The sequence below is a fragment of the Nansenia antarctica genome (genome assembly GCF_963989245.1).
Source record: "Nansenia antarctica genome assembly, chromosome: 5".
Classification (NCBI taxonomy): Eukaryota; Metazoa; Chordata; class Actinopteri; order Argentiniformes; family Microstomatidae; genus Nansenia; species Nansenia antarctica.
Genome location: NC_137690.1, coordinates 62,336,305 through 62,358,281, shown reverse-complemented (window position 1 = coordinate 62,358,281; position 21,977 = coordinate 62,336,305). Strand labels below are relative to the sequence as shown.

The 21,977-nt window shown below is 45.6% G+C and overlaps 1 protein-coding gene across 1 annotated transcript in view; it reads right to left on the bottom strand.

Annotated features, from left to right (window-relative positions):
* The window catches only part of gabbr2 (gamma-aminobutyric acid (GABA) B receptor, 2), a gene marked incomplete at both ends in the record, with an annotated part of 193,725 nt that overhangs the window by 4,673 nt on the left and 167,075 nt on the right, over nt 1-21,977 (bottom strand). Inside the window, 4 exons of the mRNA XM_080530897.1 lie at nt 5,260-5,389; nt 6,980-7,162; nt 7,339-7,563; nt 10,772-10,882. Coding sequence (XP_080387023.1) covers nt 5,260-5,389; nt 6,980-7,162; nt 7,339-7,563; nt 10,772-10,882 — 649 coding nt within the window. The remainder of the gene's footprint in view (nt 1-5,259; nt 5,390-6,979; nt 7,163-7,338; nt 7,564-10,771; nt 10,883-21,977) is intronic.

The following is a 21,977-nucleotide window of genomic DNA, read 5'->3' as shown; positions in this document are numbered from 1 at the left end:
ATATATAAACACACATACATGACATTTGAATGGGAAGGGGTGTTCTTGTCTCTGGGACCCTGCATTGTTCCCACACCCAAACACACAAGGTCTAATTTGAACAGTTAGCTACTGCAGCTAAAGCACTCCCTTCAACAGAGGACGCAAAGTGATTTGGTGGCGCTAGCCATGTGATTTAAATGTGGCTGATACAAAGACAGTGATCGTCTGATTTTCCATTATGAAGGGTGGTCAATACCCGCCTCTCTCAGCCCGATAACCAGGTTATCACATAGAGTTCACCATTAATATCTAATGTATTCATCGTTAACAACACATAGAATCAGGTCATCGGCTTCAGGTACTGGACCAAGCGTAAACTCCTCACGATTCATTGTAACTTGAGAGCATGGTAATAGCATGTTGGGTATTCTTAATGGAATTTAGGATCTGATATGATCGAGTGTCTGTCACACAGGGATGAGCAAATCATTATCAATCATTATTAACCATAACATTACATAACACAGCAACTCCATCGTCCACCCCAGCAACTCCATCGTAAAGTTTGCAGATGACACCACCGTGGTGGGCTGCATCTCGGGGGGGGACGAGGCGGCGTACAGGGATGAGGTAGAGCAACTGAGCAAGCTGTGCAAGGTTAACAACCTGCTGATGAACAAGTCAAAGACCCAGGAAATCATCGTGGACTTCAGGAGGAAAAAGTCCGAGATCCAGCCCCTGCTCATCGACGGAGAGAGCGTGGAGAGAGTCTCAACCCTCCGATTCCTGGGGGTGCACATACAGGATGACCTGTCCTGGAAGAACAACACAACAGCCACCATCAAGAAGGCACAACAACGGCTCTACATCCTGAGAGTCCTCAGGAAGGAACACATCAAGCAGGAGATAATGGTGGCCTACTACCGCGGCGCAGTGGAGAGCATCCTCACCTACGGCATCTGCAACTGGTTCTCCAGCTGCACAACCGCGGAGAGAAATGCGCTACAGAGAGTCGTGAGAACAGCCCAGAAGATCACCGGCGCCCCCCTCCCCTCTCTGGAAGAGCTGTACAACACACGCTGTCTCAGGAAGGCCTCCAAGATCTCCAGAGACCCAACCCACCCTGGGTACAAACACTTTACCCGGCTGCCCTCGAAAAGGCGGTACAGGACCATGGCCGCAAGGACAAACAGACTGAAGCACAGCTTCTACCCCAGGGCCATCCAGGCCCTGAACACAGCAAAGACCTAGGTTCTGGGCCCTGGACAGTCTGGACGGATTGATGGCAGCTGCTGGACTGAAAAAAATCAGGTGTAGTGCTGAGTCACAAATATGTACATTTCTAGCCTGCAAACTGCGACACTTCAAATGAATGTGCAATAACACTATGTGCAATATGACAACCCTAGTCGTCTATCTGTACAGTATAGTATAGTGGATAGTGTACATAGCCTTTATTTATGTAAACCAGCTCCTTCCCTTCTTGTGTTTTTTTTCCTTTTTTTTTTCTTTCCTAGCACCAGGGGAGCCACCCCTCCTAAATGTCGTTGTTTGGTACCTGTACTATAGCAATGACAATAAAGACCATTCATTCATTCATTCAACACAACATTTTGGAGTGAGATATAACGTAATTGTATGGGGAGACAGGGGGGGGGACAGGGGGACACGTCCCCTTCAATGTTCATAGATGGACAATTTGTCCCCCCCAATAATTTATGCTTGTGAAATGCGGGCATCTTAGTGTTCATGCGTGTTGCTCCTATTTCAAAGTCCGGTCTGCAGTTATTATATGCATTCAAACTGATCTCTTTTGAAATCCATGTCATGTTTTACTGTTTACATGGCCAGCACACTTACACGTTACTGTAACATAGATAGAAGCAACACAGTACCGCTAGTACCGTGTAAGTATCTTTCGCAAACAATAGCAGCATTTAAATAGTTTAGTTTATGTTCAACTGGAAAAGGTAGTGATCACAGAATTTCGTGTTTTGACTCTGCTGGGAGTTCGTAAAAAATGCCTTTAAAAAAGCCAGAATAAAAGTATTTTTTCAGAATAAAAGTCTGGAAAATTAAATTTCTGAATAAAAGTCAGAAAAAACAAAATTCAGAATAAAAGTCTGAAAACAAAATCTGAATAAAAGTCTGAAAAATTACATTTCAGAATAAAAGTCTGAAAAAAAATATTTATATCTCCCCAAAGTGTCCCCCCCAATGTGTGAGTGACTATTTCGCCCTTGGTGCGTAGAGACAGCTTATTATGTCCATAACCGTCGGAAGTTGTACTGGGGAATAAATGTATACTTATTTTTAACTCACCCAGAAATTCTTCAATTGCAGTTGCAATATCATATACATATTAACCATAATAGTATCCATATGGTCATGTATGTGAAGGTGAATGCATCAAACCAGTTGGATTACCAACTATCATAAATTATTATCCCCCCCCAAAATGTTTTTATAACAAACAACTAGATCACTGTCAGGACTGCAGAGTCACTACCTATCTTCCACCGTAGATTGAAGACCCATCTCTTCAGGCTTCACCCATCTTAACTGTCCCTCCTAAATACCTCCTCATCCCCACTACCCCCTTGTACGGTTTTTATACCATAAACAAATAATAATAAAAACGTCCTTCTTCTAGCATTGTAACTGCCAATGGCCCCTGGTTTTGGCATGGATTACTTTTTATCATGATGACTGATGGCTAGATGATTCACTTTCTTAGACAAATGTATTTGTTGTAAGTTATTCTGGATAAGGGCACGCACTCACACACACACACACACACACACACACACACAAACACACACACACACACACACACACACACACACACACACACACACATACACAAATCACACATCTTTGCTGCTCACCAGAGTCAGCCATTACTCCCAAATTGGTTGTACTTATGACTAGTTAGACTCACTAACTAGTGTCTATTCTGATTTGGTAAGCAGCTTCAGTTGCTTCTATTAGGCTTCAAATAAAGCAAATGAATGAATTAACTGTCTCATATTTGCTCTATTCACTCGATACACATACTGCAGCTCCTGATAAGAGCAATTGTTAAAGCTGCAGTCAAGTAAAAAAATAAAAGGTGTTTTATATAAATACGCATACTCGAGTACTTGAAAAAAGATCATGTGAGTACTCAAACTGTCAAAACAATTCAAATGCCCATCCCTAATAGGGACAGAGACACAGAGGGGAGAAGAATGATGGTGAGAGGGAGAGACAGATGAGAGAAAGGGGGCACAGTAGAAGAAGAAGGAGAAAGAGAAAGAGTAGGAGAGGGAGATAGGACGGGTGGGGAGAAGAGGAGGTTTCTAAAGTAGTAATGTCCTGTATACTTCATTGATTTGACATTGATCTACTGAGGTGAAATAAACTACTACCATAATATCAGGAAGTCTTACAGTTCAGGTAAGGTACAGGTCTTACAGTGCTCTTGCCAACATCAAATAAAAAAACCTTTCAACTTGAAATGAGAGTGTTCCGATGTCTAGTTCATCAGTTCAAACTGGCTTGACACTGCGGCTGGCAAGTTCTATTTTGTTTCCTCAGCAAGACCACAATGCTCCAAGGACCTCCATCAGCACAAAGGACCTCCATCAGCACAAAGGACAAGGACCTCCATCAGCACAAAGGGTTCCTTTACAACAAGCTACTGTACCTGACGTTTAATTGTCATTCAGCCTGACAAGAGGCTCCCCATTATACAATAACACTGAACATCAATTACCATCAGTGGAAGCCAGAGCAAATGAGGCACTATTTCAATTGCAAGAAGAGGAGAGATGCTTTTGCTGGACTGACTGTGTGCGTGTGTGTGTGTGTGTGTGTGTGTGTGTGTGTGTGTGTGTGTGTGTGTGTGTGTGAGTGTGTGTCTACACGTGTGTCCGTGTGTTTATGTGTTTTTATGTGTGTGTGTGTGTGTGTGTGTGTGTGTGTGTGTGTGTGTGTGTGTCATTGTCATATTCACAACCAAGGCCAGATTACAAGTCCTTCCTACCAGACTCAACCTCTCTATTTGGTTTACTTCCACTCAGGTTCCTCATTGCTTGCACCACACCACAGAACAGGTTACAGAAACACTATCACACATCTTGAATGGCTGTTATGTTTACAAAGGAATGTATATAGCACGTCATGACATAATTGTGAGCCTTATAGTAAAGGACATATCACTCCACTTCCCAGTTACAGTGAAAATGTATACACATGCTTGTGTCAATGCATCTATGTTCAATCTCTGTAATGACCAATGTCACTTTTCACAGTTGTCTGCTAACACACCAGATGTTATTGTTGTTGATGAAGAGTCCAGAGAGGTGTCTGTATTAGAGGTAGCATGCACCTTTGATATAAGCCTAGAGGAAGCCTTCATGACTAAGGTCATGAAATACCAGCAGCTTGTAGATACCATCTCAGAGCTAGGCTATAGGTGTACGCTATTAGTCTTTATATTTGGCAGTCTTGGACATGTGCACAGATTGGTTGTCAGAGGACTACGTCTACTGGGAATGTCCAAGGGAGAAGCAAAAAGGCTCAGCAAGTATTGCTCTGTCTCTGCGATTATTGGCAGCCGCCATGGCGGAGACGGTGTTACTTGTACCCGTGAGTCTTGTCCTGTTGTATGTGAAAGACATTGTCCATGTCTGTTTGTGAATGCATCCCATCTGTGCCTTCAGTATTTGTGTCCCTGTATACTTGTTTCTATGTGGACATAAATAAATGATTAAAATGTGTGTGTGTGTGTGTGTGTGTGTGTGTGTGTGTGTGTGTGTGTGTGTGTGTGTGTGTGTGTACACGTGTGTCCGTGTGTTTATGTGTTTTTATGTGTGTGTGTGTGTGTGTGTGTATGTGTGTGAAGAGGGATGGACTAGTAGCCTGCTGCTCTGTGTCCACACTCACTACAATTAGCATTTTCAGATCATTAGTTACAAGGATGGTAATTTGCTGACAAAAAAATTGCAGGCTCTTTGCTCCCAATCCGGGATGTGATCACAGCTGTTTTACCTTCAACAGACAGACGCCTTACACACTCCAGAGAGCATCATACTCCCAATCCGGGATGTGATCACAGCTGTTTTACCTTCAACAGACAGACGCCTTACACACTCCAGAGAGCATCATATGCAGTCAGAAAGTGCGTCAATGGGAAGTGGGGCTGACAGAAATGTGTCTGTTCTACGGGAGAGCAATGTGAGGTGATACTGTAGCAGTGGGATGCCAGAGACAGTGGTGGTCTCTCTCTCTCACCTTTTCCATCTGTGAAGTTGCGTATGCTAAGGATGTTGTTGACGTCCTGATAGTGATTCTGTTTGATGTAGGGGGTCTTCTCTGGAGTGTCCTGCAGCTGCATCGTCACCTCCTCCAGTTCCTTGTCAAGCTGTACACAACCATATCCAAACGTTAGTACACAACCATATCCAAACGTTAGTACACAACCGTATCCAAACGTTAGTACACAACCATATCCAAACGTTAGTACACAACCATATCCAAACGTTAGTACACAACCATATCCAAACGTTAGTACACAACCATATCCAAACGTTAGTACACAACCATATCCAAACGTTAGTACACAACCATATCCAAACGTTAGTACACAGCCATATCCAAACGTTAGTACACAACCATATCCAAACGTTAGTACACATCCATATCCAAACGTTAGTACACAACCATATCCAAACGTTAGTACACAACCATATCCAAACGTTAGTACACAACCATATCCAAACGTTAGTACACAGCCATATCCAAACGTTAGTACACAACCATATCCAAACGTTAGTACACAACCATATCCAAACGTTAGTACACAACCATATCCAAACGTTAGTACACAACCATATCCAAACGTTAGTACACAACCATATCCAAACGTTAGTACACAACCATAGTCAAACGTTAGCACACAGCCATATTCAAACGTTAGTACACAGCCATATCCAAACGTTAGTACACAGCCATATCCAAACGTTAGTACACAACCATATCCAAACGTTAGTACACAGCCATATTCAAATGTTAGTACATTGACATATTCAAACGTTAGTACACAGACATATTCAAATGTTAGTACACAACCATATCCAAGCTGTGGAAAACCATGCTAGGAAGAGGAACATTTTGTCAGAAAAGGAAAATGCTGTGGGAAGCCATTTAGTTTTGTTTTTCCCACTCATATCGATCGATTATTCACTAGGGAATGATGTCAACCTGGTGACATTGGTGCTGAAATATGTGACAGCAGCTGGTGAAACTGGGAACAAGTCTGCAGAGTTGATCAATGACACACTCGCTAGTCAGCTAACACAGCTTGTTATGTGAGCCTGCTAACAATGTAAAGTAGTGTTATAGTAAACTAGGTAGTAGTGGGGATTACTCACTGACTAGCGAGTGTGTCATTGATTTTCAACAACGTTGGAATTTATTTACATTTTTCGGAATAAAAGTCAGAATATTTTGATTGGTTGGCGACCTGTTCGCGGTTTCACCAGCTGCTGTCACATACAGTATGTTGGTTTCCCAAAAAACTAACTGACTTCCACTGTCCTCTAAGAGTGTCTAATATCTCCATAGTTGCCACATACAAGAACAATTCCAAGGACAAATGCCGGAAAGGCAGACGCAGACACAGCAGACAAAGCAGACAAATTCATCACTTAGAGAGTGATTGGCGTGGGAAGTTATTCAAGTCACTGTCTTATGACATCATATTTAGACAGGATGGGCTTCTTGACAGGGCCTTTTTAGTCATTGCAGGTCCCCTATGGAGGACAATGTCACCTAGGTTGTTTAAAAAAAGAGAGTACCCACGCACAGCAAATATCCCTATGGACTGTGTATTGAATGTTTTTGTGTTTTGTGTTTATTTTAGTTTATATTTTTAGAATAGTGTTTATATTTTTAGAATAGTGTTACGACAGTACACCGTTGTTTCACGATGGGTCATCAGGTCACTCCTCACCTCAGTGATCCTCATGCGGAGGCGGTGGTTGTCTGTCTGCAGCCCGTCCAGTCTGGAGGTGTTGGCCTGGTTGACGCTGGTCACCGAGGTGGACGTCTTCGAATCCTCCTTCTTCTGGTTCTGAGTGAAGTTTAACCTCCGGTTCTGTGTGGCTGCGTCCGGGTTGGTCCTCATGGTGATGAACTGTGAAGGTTTGTGAACGACGCAGAGAGAAACAACATGAAAATGTTGTTAGGGTGTTATGTTTTGGTTTTCTGGTGTAGCAGAATGCGTACCACCGAATGTGAATTATCTCAATATTTGTCGATTGCAATACAGTATTATCTGTTTTAATGGGTGGAGTGAGTGTCCGAGCCCACCTTTGGGACGAAGACCAAACAGAGGGTGATGGTACTGCAGAAAATGATGACCAGAGCCACGATGCAGAACTGAACATTGGGCTGGTCCCGCGTGAGGAAGGACACCGCTGCTCCGATGATGCACATAATGCCCACATTGTAGACACTCATCCCTATGTACTTGCTGTCGTTCAGGGCAGGGATGCTCACATTCCGTGTCTCCCAGGCCAGGAAGCAGCCGAACAACTGAGAGAGCAGAGAAGAGAAGAGAAGAGAAGAGAAGAGAAGAGAAGAGAAGAGAAGAGAAGAGAAGAGAAGAGAAGAGAAGAGAAGAGATGAAGGGATGAGGGTAGAGAGGAGTAACACGTTGTTACTTCAAGCTCCAAGTTTGTCAGAAAACATCATTGCATCATTATAGTTCTGTTTAATGATGACCACTGAAATAAAATAAGCACATAGAAAGAAAAACAGCCCATGATGAAAGAGCCACAAAGACCAACATGTATATTTACAGTACATAGCAATTAAGACAAGACTCACATACTAAGAAACCACTACATAGCCCCAGTCTCAACTGTCTCGTGAATAATTCAGTGATGTGATGAAGGGTGGGCTATTTATCTAAAGTGTTAATGAGAATAAGTAAAATGACAAGTACTGAATTTACAAGGGAAGTCACTTCGGATTAGCACACCTTTAGATAAGTGTATGTGTGTGTGTGTGTGTGTGTGTGCGCGTGTGTGTGTGTGTATGTGTTTGTGTGCGTGTGTGTGTGTGCGTGTGTGAGTCTATTTGCATGTGTGCGTGTCTATTTGCATGTGTGCGTGTCTGTGTGTGCGTGCGTGTGTGTATGTGTGTGTGTGTGTGTGTGCGTCTGTGTTTGTGTCATTGGAGAGATGAGTCATCCCTTGGTTGCTTCGGTGCTGTCCCAGTTTATCTCAGACACAGGAACTGTGTCTGACGCCTATGTCTCACTTTTTGCTCTCCCTCCGTGTTTCATGGCTATAAGTGGACTCAAACTCTGAATTATTAACTCGTCTTGGCTAGTTAAGTTAAGGTATTCAAACATGCCAGTGGAGGGGAAGAGGAAAGTTTTCATAGATGTCACACACGCACACACAAGCACACACACACACACACACACACACACACACACACGCACGCGCACACACACACACACACACACACACACACACACACACACACACACACACACACACACACACTTTTCATCCAACAGCCAGCATTATCAGTGTCCACAATAGGAGCAATTCAAAATTCATGAGATCCATTGAGATGGGATTCTTTTGTCTTTCCTTTGAATCTGTCTCTCTCCCACGGTGATGGGGAAGGCCAGTCACCCCAAAGTGTAGGATATAGTGACCCTACACTGAAGAACTCACAATGAACTGAGTGAACTCACAGTGAAGGACAGAGTGAACCCACAGTGAAGGACAATGGCCTAAAAAATAAAGTGAAAGAGCTTTTTGACTGTCACAAAATGTTCACTGGGGGACCACTCTGTCCTTCACTGTGGGGTTCAACTCTCCACACAATGCAGTTGCACAATGCACAAACAGTTGGGTTCTGACCTATTCCAGGTGTATACCAGGTGTAGTGCTGAGGCACAAACATGTACATTTCAAGCCTGCAAACTGTGACACTTTAAATAACGTGAAACAATACTATTGTGCAATATGACAACCCTAGTCGTCTATCTGTACAGTATAGTACAGTGGATTGTGTACATAGCCTTTATTTATGTAAACCAGCTCCTTCCCTTCTTGTGATTTTTTTTTTAAAAGTTTTTTTTTTTCCCCTTTTCCTAACACCAGGGGAGCCACCCCTCCTAAATTTCGTTGTTTGGTACCTGTACTGTAGCAATGACAATAAAGTCCATTCATTCATTCATTCATTCATTCTTCAGCCTGAAGCACTTCCTCCTACAGATGGGTGTTAGCATGTACTACACTACACATTTCCAACATATTTCTTAGACCATTCCTTTTAAATTCTCATCGACGCATGCGAGAATGGGGAGAAAAGAGAGTGAACCAGCGGAGACGTAGGGGAGAGGGGAGAGTGAGCCAGTGTGCACTTCAGCAGAAGGGTAGAGAGTAGAGAGCAGAAGGGTAGAGTGTGTGAAGGGTAGAGGGTGTGAAGGGTAGAGAGTGTGAAGGGTAGAGAGTGTGAAGGGTAGAGAGTGTGAAGGGTAGAGAGTGTGAAGGGTAGAGGGTGTGAAGGGTAGAGGGTGTGAAGGGTAGAGGGTGTGAAGGGTAGAGGGTGTGAAGGGTAGAGAGTGTGAAGGGTAGAGAGTGTGAAGGGTAGAGAGTGTGAAGGGTAGAGGGTGTGAAGGGTAGAGAGTGTGAAGGGTAGAGAGTGTGAAGGGTAGAGGGTGTGAAGGGTAGAGAGTGTGAAGGGTAGAGGGTGTGAAGGGTAGAGAGTGTGAAGGGTAGAGGGTGTGAAGGGTAGAGGGTGTGAAGGGTAGAGGGTGTGAAGGGTAGAGAGTAGACAGTAGAGAGGAGAAGGGTAGAGAGTGTGAAGGGTAGAGAGTGTGAAGGGTAGAGGGTATGAAGGGTAGAGGGTATGAAGGGTAGAGAGTGTGAAGGGTAGAGAGTGTGAAGGGTAGAGAGTGTGAAGGGTAGAGGGTGTGAAGGGTAGAGAGTGTGAAGGGTAGAGAGTGTGAAGGGTAGAGGGTGTGAAGGGTAGAGAGTGTGAAGGGTAGAGGGTGTGAAGGGTAGAGAGTGTGAGAAGGGTAGAGGGTGTGAAGGGTAGAGAGTGTGAGAAGGGTAGAGGGTGTGAAGGGTAGAGAGTAGACAGTAGAGAGGAGAAGGGTAGAGAGTGTGAAGGGTAGGGAGTAGACAGTAGAGAGGAGAAGGGTAGAGAGTGTTAAGGGTAGAGGGTGTGAAGGGTAGAGAGTGTGAAGGGTAGAGAGTGTGAAGGGTAGAGAGTGTGAAGGGTAGAGAGTGTGAAGGGTAGAGAGTGTGAAGGGTAGAGAGTGTGAAGGGTAGAGAGGGTGAAGGGTAGAGGGTGTGAAGGGTAGAGGGTGTGAAGGGTAGAGGGTGTGAAGGGTAGAGGATGTGAAGGGTAGAGGGTGTGAAGGGTAGAGGGTGTGAAGGGTAGAGAGTGTGAAGGGTAGAGAGTGTGAAGGGTAGAGGGTGTGAAGGGTAGAGGGTGTGAAGGGTAGAGAGTGTGAAGGGTAGAGAGTGTGAAGGGTAGAGAGTGTGAAGGGTAGAGAGTGTGAAGGGTAGAGGGTGTGAAGGGTAGAGGGTGTGAAGGGTAGAGTGTTAAGGGTAGAGAGTGTGAAGGGTAGAGGGTGTGAAGGGTAGAGGATGTGAAGGGTAGAGAGTGTGAAGGGTAGAGGGTGTGAAGGGTAGAGTGTTAAGGGTAGGGAGTAGACAGTAGAGAGGAGAAGGGTAGAGAGTATGCAGATTGAGACTTGCTCCCGACTCACCATCAGCAGACCCTTGTAGGCGTAGACGATGCCCAGCCAAATGGTCATGTGTGTGTTCTCACAGTGCTCCAGGAAGGGCCGGATGGCGATGTCACGCCCCTGGGGGTCCGCCTGTGGACACACACAGGGAAGAAACAGGGGGTGGTGAGTGGGGTGTAGCCATGACAACAACCGTAGGGTCACCAACAGCAACAATGATGCCGACGATGACGACAACAACAACAACAACAACAACAACAACAACAACAAGAGGAACAGAAACCATAATCATTATGTTTATATATAATATATGATGTTTTATTTGAAATAGTAATTACTATTAATTGTATAATCTTAGCATAATATAATAGTATAATCTTGGGACACAAAAATCTTGTCTTCGGCCCACGTGAAAAACAAATGAACTTCACTGTAGCTCCATTGGGTATATACAGTACAGTACTCCATTTGTTCTGTGTTAATGCTATAAGCGCATTTTTCCCAGGGGGAACATTGAAGTCAGTAAACTAAAATAGCTGTACATTTGAGATGGATGAAGCCCATTAGCGGCCATGCTAATTTCCCTCTGTGCAGGTGTTTCTTTCCTTTTCCCATTCACTCACTCACTCTCTGGCACGTGGAGAAAGCAATTGAACAGACAAAAGAAACACGGTTTTCTCCTGAATGACCGCTGCCTGCTGACGGGTCAAATGGATGGTGGCAGTGATCAAACATTCAGGTCTATAATCAAACTTGAGTCGTGCCACGGCGCCGCAGGCTAGCTTCAACTCTCCTTAAAGTTGCATTAATCCTGGCTTAAGATGCTAATGGTCAGAGCTAAGAAGGCTTTATTAATTGGGTTGATTTAGATTCCCCCCCTCCTTCCCCTCTCCTCTCTCTCTCTCTTTCTCTACCCCCCTCCCCCGTCTCTCTCTCTCTCTCTTTCTCGACTGATGTTGCAGGTGACTTACAGGCCAAATTAGTGCCTTGGGCAGCTATTAGAGCAATGAAAACACATCATGTGACCTCTCTCGCAGGGGGGGTGGGTGGCATTCTATCTGGGCTTTCAAAGTCTTTAATAAACACACAATTAAGGTTTTGCAGGACATGGCTGGGGCCGCGCTTATAAATCACAGAGAGAGGCCGGGGCTCTGACACTCTGCTGCCTGTTTGTGGGGTTATTTACCGTTATTTATTAGGCCCAGCTAATGACAGCATGTTTATGAGCAAATAAGCCGTCATTTCATCAGAAAATCAGGGTCACGGCACAAATGCGTCCTCTCGGGAGCGAGTCGGGCGCAGAGAGGCGGAGGAAGGGAGGAGAGGCGAGAAGAGAAGAGAGAGGAGTGCGGGAGGGAGGAGGGAGGGAGGGAGGGAGGAGGGCGTCGACTGAAGTAGAGAGGAAAAGCTATACTGGGTTTACTTCTGTCCTCTGGTGAAACACGGCGGCGACGTTGCAGCCTAGTTTAGTCTGCCCCACTTAGTGACACCTTCGGCGTGCCTGCTGTTGTTTTCAGGACACGGACACAATACGCAAACACAGAGACAGAGACAGAGACAGAGACAGAGACAGAGACAGAGGCACAGAGACAGAGACAGAGACAGAGACAGAGACAGAGACAGAGACAGAGACAGAGAGAGAGACAGAGACAGAGACAGAGACAGAGACAGAGACAGAGACAGAGACAGAGACAGAGACAGAGACAGAGACAGAGACAGAGACAGAGACAGAGACAGAGACAGAGACAGAGACAGAGGCACAGGCACAGGCACAGGTACAGGCACAGAGACAGAGACACACCCACCCACACACACACACACCCACACACACACACACACACACACACAGTCGCCTTTATATGACAGTATATGTGATGTGCACATCGCATTAGCCCCGTTACCACCCACCATCTCCATATCTATCTACATTAATGGAAATTACAACTGTCTGTCACCACCTTCTCTACGGCTTTGTCGCTTTTCCAAGATTGCTTTACATCATATAGCATCTGGAATCACCAGAAATGGGTGAGCCATTCTAATACATGAATTACAGTAGAGCGGGGACTGGGGCTAGGGTAGAAAGGTCACCAATCAATCTCCTTGAAACATTAGTTACAGAGTACAGTATGCCTACAACATACATCTACGGCTCATTAATCTTAACTGTGTTTAGATGTATTTGCCTCTCTTGAGCTTGTTTTAATGTTTGAGATCAGGATTTTCACAGTTGAGTATGCCATAGGCCATATTTCCTGTTTGTCCTCTCGCAGCATTCCACAAACACAAAGCACACAGCATCTGGCATAGCGAGTGTTCCCGTGCTTTGAAATGACAGATGAGGATCCTGTATTAGAAGCTATGACCTCAGAGCAAACCTCAGAGCAAACCCTTCTTGTGCCAAGAAGACCTTCGGAACCTCTGATGTCTTAAAAGGAAATACTGTACAGTAGGTAGGGGAGGCAGTTTATAAAAGCCTATCATTGCTCCGGCATACAGCAGAGAAGACCACTCAGAGTGCACATAGTTTGACAAAGCACCCTGTGTGCTGTAAACCTCCAGAAAACACACACAAAGCAACACTGTGCCTCTTCATGGGAGTATTCTGGGATGTCCATGCCAAATATCTCCGATGGGTGATATTCAAGGACTGGAACAGAAGGTTCCAGGTGACCGCAAAAATAAATAAAAAATAAATAAAGAAGAGCCACAACAGACTGGGGTGGGGGGGGGGGGGGGTGACAGTGAAGGCGATACTGTTCTTCGCCAGATTCACATAGGGATAGAGGACGTATGCTCCTAATAGAGATGCTCCGTGGAACACTGGGGCTTATGATTCATCCCTACTGTCAGGCCGGTGGAAGAACGGAGGCACACAGAGGCTTCTCATGGTCCCATTATGAACCTGGTCTAGCACAGCTGGGTCGTCAACCTCGTCCTGGTCAAGTTATGCAGAGTTTGGTTGCAGCCCCGGCTCAATGTATTATCGTTTTTTTTAATAATTATTTTTTTTATACAGTACCTGTCAAAAGTTTGGACACACCTTATCATTCAATGGTTTTCTTTATTTTTTTAAAATTATTTTCTACATTGTAGAAAAATAAGTAAAAGTAGCCACTTTTAGCTTTGATGACAGCGTTGCACACTCTTGGCATTCTCTCAATCAGCTTGGTGTGTGTGTGTGTGTGTGTGTGTGTGTGTCAGTGGAAAAGGAAACTGTGAACATCGCCCAGCATTCTGTTCTCTAGAGTACGTGGGAGAAAACCACAAAAAAAGCACAAGGTGGCTTTGAAGAATCTAAAATATAAAACATATTCTGGTTTGTTTAACACTTTTTAGTTTACTGCATAATTCCATATGTGTTCTTTCATGGTTTTGATGTCTCCAGTATTAATCTACAATGTAGAAAATAATATATCAATAAAGAAACACCATTGAATGAGAAGGTGTGTCCAAACCTTTGACTGTTTAAAAAAAAAAAAAAAGAAAAGTGTGTAGGGCATTTCTGCTTTAGTGGGATAGTGACAGTAGAGATTGACAGGAAGGATGGGTGAGAGAGGACAAGTGGGTGTGTGCTATGCAGCACTACCATAACCAAAGTGGTAGCACCGATACTCTGACTGCTACTAATAACAATGCTAATGATGAAGCTAAATGAAGTAAAGGGGCGTCTGGGCAGCCGTTTCCAGCCCTTCAGGACCAATCAGGAACTCTTGCCTATCCCAGGGAAGCTGTCTGGGGGTTGCCAGGCAACAGCATGGGCAACAGCATGCGGACAGGGCGGCCAAGAGCGGCGGTGGCGGCTGCTGTCATTTCTCAGCGCATTACCTGTCTAATGTAATTGTTCATAGAGGGCTGGGAAGGGCGCACAGCTGACAGGTCGTCCATAGAGAGAGAGGGACAGAGTGAGGGAGAGAGGAGGGAAGTAGGGAGGGAGGGAAGGTAGGTTGGGCAGCACTCTCTCACTGGGGAGAAGAGGGGGGGAGGGGTCGCTGGGGGAAGAGTAGGCCCTGGTTCCCTGATTAGGGGATGGAGGGATCGGGAAAGGAGGAGTGGGACCAACAGGAGAGAGAGCCAGGAGGAGGAAATAGAGAGCTCACTCATTGTCTGCAACAGCTGCTGCACACAGAGGTTGTGTGTGTGTGTGTGTGTGTGTGTGTGTGTGTGTCTGTTTGTGTGTGAGCTATCAGCCCCCTGACAGAGGCTCTCCATCACACACAGTGGCAATTACAACAGGGAAGATTCCACAGCAGAGAGGAAAAAAGCTCTGGAGTTGATGGCAGAGATTTATGTCACTTTTCAAAAAACTACGAAAAAGATGGAGATGAAAAACGACGGAGGGAAAGCTACAACAATCAGAGGGAGTGGGAGGGAGGGAGGAAGGGAGGGCGAGGAGAAATCAATGCCGTTTCACTTGTACAGGATAAAAAACTATGTTAACCCAGCTTTTCAATCAGAGGGAATATAAAGTGTATGACATTCAAAGAGGGGATCGAGAAATGCTTGCGACAGCGCTGCTGTTTTGGTGAAAACCATCCCAACAGAAATTGGATTGGGTCAGCTGGAATTCACTTGGGTGACATTACATCCCCAGGGGTGAGGGCCACCTGTCTGCCTCGACGTGCGAGGGGACAGGGACTCCTGTGCTGCGGCCTGATACTCTACCCCCTCCCTCCCCTCCACCCTCTGGTTGTGACACCACCCTTTAGGACCGCTCAGTCATAACAGAGTCACAGCGACAGTATTTAGCTGGGGATAGTAGAGATACAGAAGATGTCATGGAAAGAGAAGAGATGAGACAGGGAGAAAGAGCAAAGAGAGGGGACGGGAGGGAGGGAGGGAGGGAGGGCGCGAAATAGATAGAGGGAGTAATGGGAGGAAGGACGAGAGGGAGGGAAAGATGGAGGGGGAGAGAGAGAGTTGGAGTGATTGAGAGAGGGGTGGGGGGTGCTGGAAGGAGGGCTGCCCCCCAGCCCAGGCTGACCTACATGAAGCCGACTATGGTGGCAGGAGGAAGACCCTGGGGTTCCTGCCTGTCTGTCTGTCTGCCTGTCTGCCTGCCTGTCTGTCTGTCTGTCTGCCTGTCTGTCTGCCTGCCTGCTGTATGCCTGTCTGTCTGTCTGTCTGTCTGTCTGTCTGTCTGTCTGTCTGTCTGTCTGTCTGCCTGTATGCCTGCCTGCCTGACTGTCTGTCTGTCTGTCTGTCTGCCTGTATGCCTGCCTGCCTGACTGACTGTCTGTCTGTCTGTCTGTCTGTCTGTCTGTCTGTCTGCTGTATGCCTGTCTGCCTGCCTGTCTGTCTGTCTGTCTGTCTGTCTGTCTGCTGTATGCCTGCCTGCCTGCCTGTCTGCCTGCCTGTCTGTCTGTCTGTCTGTCTGTATGTCTGTCTGTCTGTCTGCCTGTATGCCTGCCTGCCTGACTGTCTGTCTGTCTGTCTGTCTGTCTGCCTGTCTGTCTGCCTGCCTGCTGTATGCCTGCCTGCCTGCCTGTCTGTCTGCCTGCCTGTCTGTCTGTCTGCCTGCCTGTCTGTCTGTCTGTCTGTCTGTCTGTCTGTCTGTCTGCCTGTCTGTCTGCCTGCCTGCTGTATGCCTGCCTGCCTGACTGTCTGTATGCCTGCCTGCCTGCCTGTCTGCCTGCCTGTCTGTCTGCCTGCCTGTCTGTCTGTCTGTCTGTCTGCCTGTATGCCTGCCTGCCTGACTGTCTGTATGCCTGCCTGCCTGTCTGTCTGTCTGTCTGCCTGCCTGCTGTATGCCTGCCTGCCTGCCTGTCTGTATGCCTGCCTGCCTGCCTGTCTGCCTGCCTGTCTGTCTGTCTGTCTGTCTGTCTGTCTGCCTGTATGCCTGCCTGCCTGACTGTCTGTCTGTCTGTCTGTCTGTCTGTCTGTCTGCCTGCCTGCTGTATGCCTGCCTGCCTGCCTGTCTGCCTGCCTGCCTGCCTGCCTGCCTGTCTGCCTGCCTGTCTGTCTGTCTGTCTGCCTGCCTGCCTGTATGCCTGACTGCCTGACTGCGCTTGTGTGAGTGAATCATCACCACCGCCACACCACCGCCACTGTAGCTGTACAGTCACACTGCATGACTGCTTGCCTGGGACCTTCCTCTCTGCTGCCTCATCCCACCTCACAAGACCGCTGTGTGTCTTTATAGAATACGTCAGATAAGCTACAGTACATGGACAGAAATAACACAATCGAGGGAAGTAGGATAAACTTTTGCTGGTTAATTAAAAGTTCATCTTTTATTCATGCCGCTTTTCCACTAGAGAGCGGGTCCCACTACAGACTTTTTGTGGGCAAAATCACCAGTGTGTTTTTTGTGTGTGTGTTATTTCCACCATCAGTGTGCTCCTCCCTGTTCTCTTAGGGGAGAGCAGGGAGGAGCACACCAGCGAATGTGATCCCTAACCCAAGTTACTAACAGTTTGTGTGTTCATGCTTGTGTAACATAACAAGTGGATGGGTGCTGTACATAGTAACAGGGTCTGGTTAAAAAGTCCTTAAGTAGGGCAGGGTCATTTTTCAGTCTTTTACAGATTATGAAAGTGCAGATTGTAAGCAAACAAATGACGTGTGATACATTGAAATAAAAATAGTTGAAGAAGATATATGCTTATTTGAATTCAAACCAAATAGTGGAGAAACGCGTTCTGAATCAAAACACACACAAAACAGCTGCTAGTAGGCTAGCACTAAAAAGTCGCTATGAACATCTAACTGCATGTTTAGCACATCACAACATGCTGATAAAACATCAACATGCTAAACACACATAACTACACATAATTAGATGATCACACAGTCCTTTTTTTTTTTAACACGTCCTAAAATGTAAGTTTGTTTACAAGCCATGCATCACTTACCCAGTTGCCTAAGGCAGATTAGACAGTGAATCCAATTCACTAATTCTAAGTATCACTATAGTATAGTGATCCTAAAACTGTTGGTTGTTATAACTTTCAAAAAACTGAAAACACATGAGAATTGCCTACATGCGGCCCTTTTCACCAGACCGTGTCTCACATATCCCAACTCCCTGAAATCTCCCCAGGTCAGAGTAGGACCTTAGGGAACATGGCCCTGGGGGAACATGGCCCTGGGCTTTTGGGGGCTGTTCTCTGAGATGAAAACAAAAGTCTGAGGCTTTGGGCACCAGTACCAAAAGTCACATGGAAACTATAAATGCCCTCTGTATCTGTGTGTGTTTGGATGTTTTGTTCTTGTTAAAGCGCTTTGAAATAAGGCGCTATATAAGTGCAGTCCATTTATTTGAATATGTCTGTGTGCCACCCTCTGATGTGGCTGTTGCTCTTCATGACTGTAATCCTATTTAGTCAAACTCTAATCCCTCTTCCACATCCATGGCCTATTGCCCTGCCATGACACCGCTGTGCCATACACCCACATTGATGATGGCATTGAGTCTATTATGTATAACACTATACTGGTATTCCCTTGGTGGGGGGATACTGATTTAAAAAGCAATCACCAGGGTCCGTTAGACAAAGGATTGATTCTATTTTCAGTAATTGACATACAGTATCTATCTCTCAGCCCCCCCGAGCCCTTTAATGCCCCATGTGACACATGGCTGTATTATGGCATTGTACAGAGTCAACAAGATGGCTGAGCCACAGTGAACTTTTTTACGGTCATCTCCCGGGAACATTCTGCAACCTACAGTAAGTGGACAGAATCACCGAAAGGTTGAAAGTTCCAACTCTTTTCTTACAGGAGAATGGTTTAGGTTAGGACAACCCTCGAAACTAAACTTCAAACGATGTGACTTCAAAGTACCACAGCTGAGCAGAACCAAACCTCCACACAGACACAGACACACTTATATACGGTACAGTGCACACACACACACATACACACACACACACACACACGCGCGCGCGCGCGCGCACGCACGCACGCACGCACGCACGCACGCACGCACGCACGCACGCACGCACGCACGCACGCACGCACGCACGCACGCACGCACGCACGCACGCACGCACGCACGCACGCACGCACGCACGCACGCACGCACGCACGCACGCACGCACGCACGCACGCACGCACGCACGCACGCACGCACGCACGCACGCACGCACGCACGCACGCACGCACGCACGCACGCACACACACACACACACACACACACACACACACACACACACACACACACACACACACACACACACACACACACACACACACACACACACACACACACACACACACACACACACTCCCAACCCCCATGGGGCTCCAGCAGGAAGCTGCCTTAACTGATTTATTAAGAGCTAAATGCATCATTAGACCGGGCAGCTAACCCTGAACATTGTGCACATTTAAATATGCAAATCGTGCAACATTGCTGTGCTGTATTTTAGATTGCACCCTTTGTTATCGGAGCCAAAATGCTTTTATTGCCGTCATTCTTTAATCTAATGCTCTGTCATAACCCGGTTTTAATCAGAGCACCCATCTGCTCACTGCTGTCGTTGGAGAGGCCCGTAACTGGCGCGATGTCATATAGCTCAGCTACAAGCTGGCTGCTAGCTCCTTATCAGGCCAGGGCCTTTAGAGAGCAGACACAGATACGCATGCACACTGTATAATGCACTCATGCACATACACAGACACCTATGCACGCACACACAAACACTCACACACCCACACACAGTACCCAGACGCATTACGCACATGCATGCACGCACGCTCGAATGCACACACACACACAGACACACACACACACACGCACATATTCACACACACACACACATACACACGCGCGCGCACACACACACACACACACACACACACACACAACAACTCAGCTGCGCATGAAGGAAAGAATACACTACATCCTCTGAACTAACAGCTCGTTTTTTATCCAAAGGACATCATCAGGATTTGTGAGTCGCAGGGCGCCCATACATCCTGGTTCAGTCAAGGACACACAGGAGCAGGACCCTGGATAAGCCATCAGATATGACAAGTCATTAGAGCACAGCTCCCTGTCATCTCTCCTTCCAGGAAGAGACGCACACACACACACACACACACACACACTCCAGAAAGAGAACGAAGGGGTCTGGCCTCCCCCTCCATCACTCTCCAACCCACAGCTCACACACACACACACACACACACACACACACACACACACACACACACACAAAGAGGCATCTCTGGGTGGGTGTGTACATGACACAATGACCTCTTGACCAGACTTACTGTACTGTATATTGTAAAAAAAAGAAAAAAAAAGAAACGATTTGAAAAGCACATTTTGCTGTACGTTTGGATTCCCTAATTGAATTTACAGATTACCTTTTGCCTTTTATCATTTATTCCACACACTATTCCACCCTTCAACCCATTTCCTCCTCAAGGCAACACATTGGTATGCAAATCAATACAATACCATCCCTTTCTCAGCAACAACCCACTCCTATAGACTACGGATTGCAATTGCGGACAAAAACAGCCCTCAGCAAAAGCTACATGATGATATCTCTAATCACTCTTTGGGATAGGTTGACCTAGTGCACTAAATACCATCACCAAACATCCTGCATCTGACATCTATCTGTAACAAGAAGTCAATTTACTGGCAGGAAGCATCCCTATCACCTCAATCAGCCGCTCTCGACATTTACCTAGTCTCTATTGATTCAACTCCAACATGTTGTATCATATTAAATCTTCCTTCCGGAAATTATCCGGCATGTTAACATTAATTGAACAAGAGGATCTATTTAGTGAAAGCCACGAGCAAGTGCAATATTTTATTTCCCACAGTGTTTAATTTGCTTTGAGTTATTGCAGGCTTCAGGTCCTAATAACATCAAATGCTACAGTGATTCAACACAATGGAACATAAATGATAATGACCTGTTTCATTTTCCCCATCGAGAACAAGACACATCTTTTCCACTCCTCTTTCAAGAGGAATGATGATTCACCAAATTGACTAAACCCTAGAAGGGTTTATTTCACTGTAAGACAGAGCCACTACAGCAATGAACATAGTAAATAGAAAATGTGATGTCTACTATGAAGATATCATGAGGTCCTGCTACCCACGATGCATTTGGACATAGAAAAGAACCTCTCAACTTCCAGCAGAGGGACAACTAACCCACATCATTCTCTTTATTGTAACGCCCCCCCCTCCCCCCCTCCATCTCTCTCTCCTCCTTCTTCTCCCTCTGTCAGTGCTTGTTGAGAGTGCAATAATTGAGTCCTTTGAGGCCTAGTTGCTATGAGCCCTGTGTTGTGCCTGTTTAATTGGGTGTGTTATGAACAGGGATAGGCTGTGCTCTACTGTATATCAGTGTCAGTAGTCTAAGAGAGATTTTATGTTGATGTATGTTAGCGTGTGGTAATGTCGTGTGTTTTTTGGTTTGTTTTGTTTAAGTGGGCCAAGTGTCCTCCCTTATGTATAGGAATGATGTAGGCTGCTTTCCAGACCTTTGTAATCATATTACTCACTAATGAAAGACTGAATATATGAGTATATGAGGGAAAGAGAGAAACAATCTTCCTGTTCATGTTCAATTCATCTGGCCCGACCGTTTTTATCACTGGATTTTATATTTTGCCTTATAGCAATCTCTGCGAAATGCAATCGAGGAGTCTTGCTGTAGGTCGCGGCTTGCAGCTGTGTCATGCACAGCCTTATTGGAGATCATCTGTGGAGATGTTAGGATGGCTTAATTATGAAATAAATGACCAGCCTTAGCAAGATGCTCATTAAACATGTTAAGCAGACTATTCTTGCCCCTCCCGCCTATTGAGATTGAGGTCAATTTCAGCAGGAGACCAAAGGAGTTTGTGTTAGAAGAATTCATGAATATAATGGTTTTCCATAATTGTGTTGAGTTATTGAGGTTTCCCTTGGTAGATTTGTAGTAGAAGCATTTCTGTATTAAAAAGATTTAAAAGTTTGTATTAAAAAGACCAGATTGTCTCTACCTCGAGTAGATTGGAACTAAAAATCTGGTTTAGCCTTGGAAAAATATTTGTGTACAGCATTATATATGCAGTCTAGATAGGGCACTTTGAGCTATTGGGCCACATTAAAAAGGCATCAACACTTGATGTATGACACAGCTCATGGTTGAAACTCACTTGATTCATATTCTGCTGAGTAGATGCTGAGTAGATTTGTACTCAAATGACCGAATGTACTGATGTTCCATAATATGTCCATATTTCATTCATCCCTCCGTCTCTT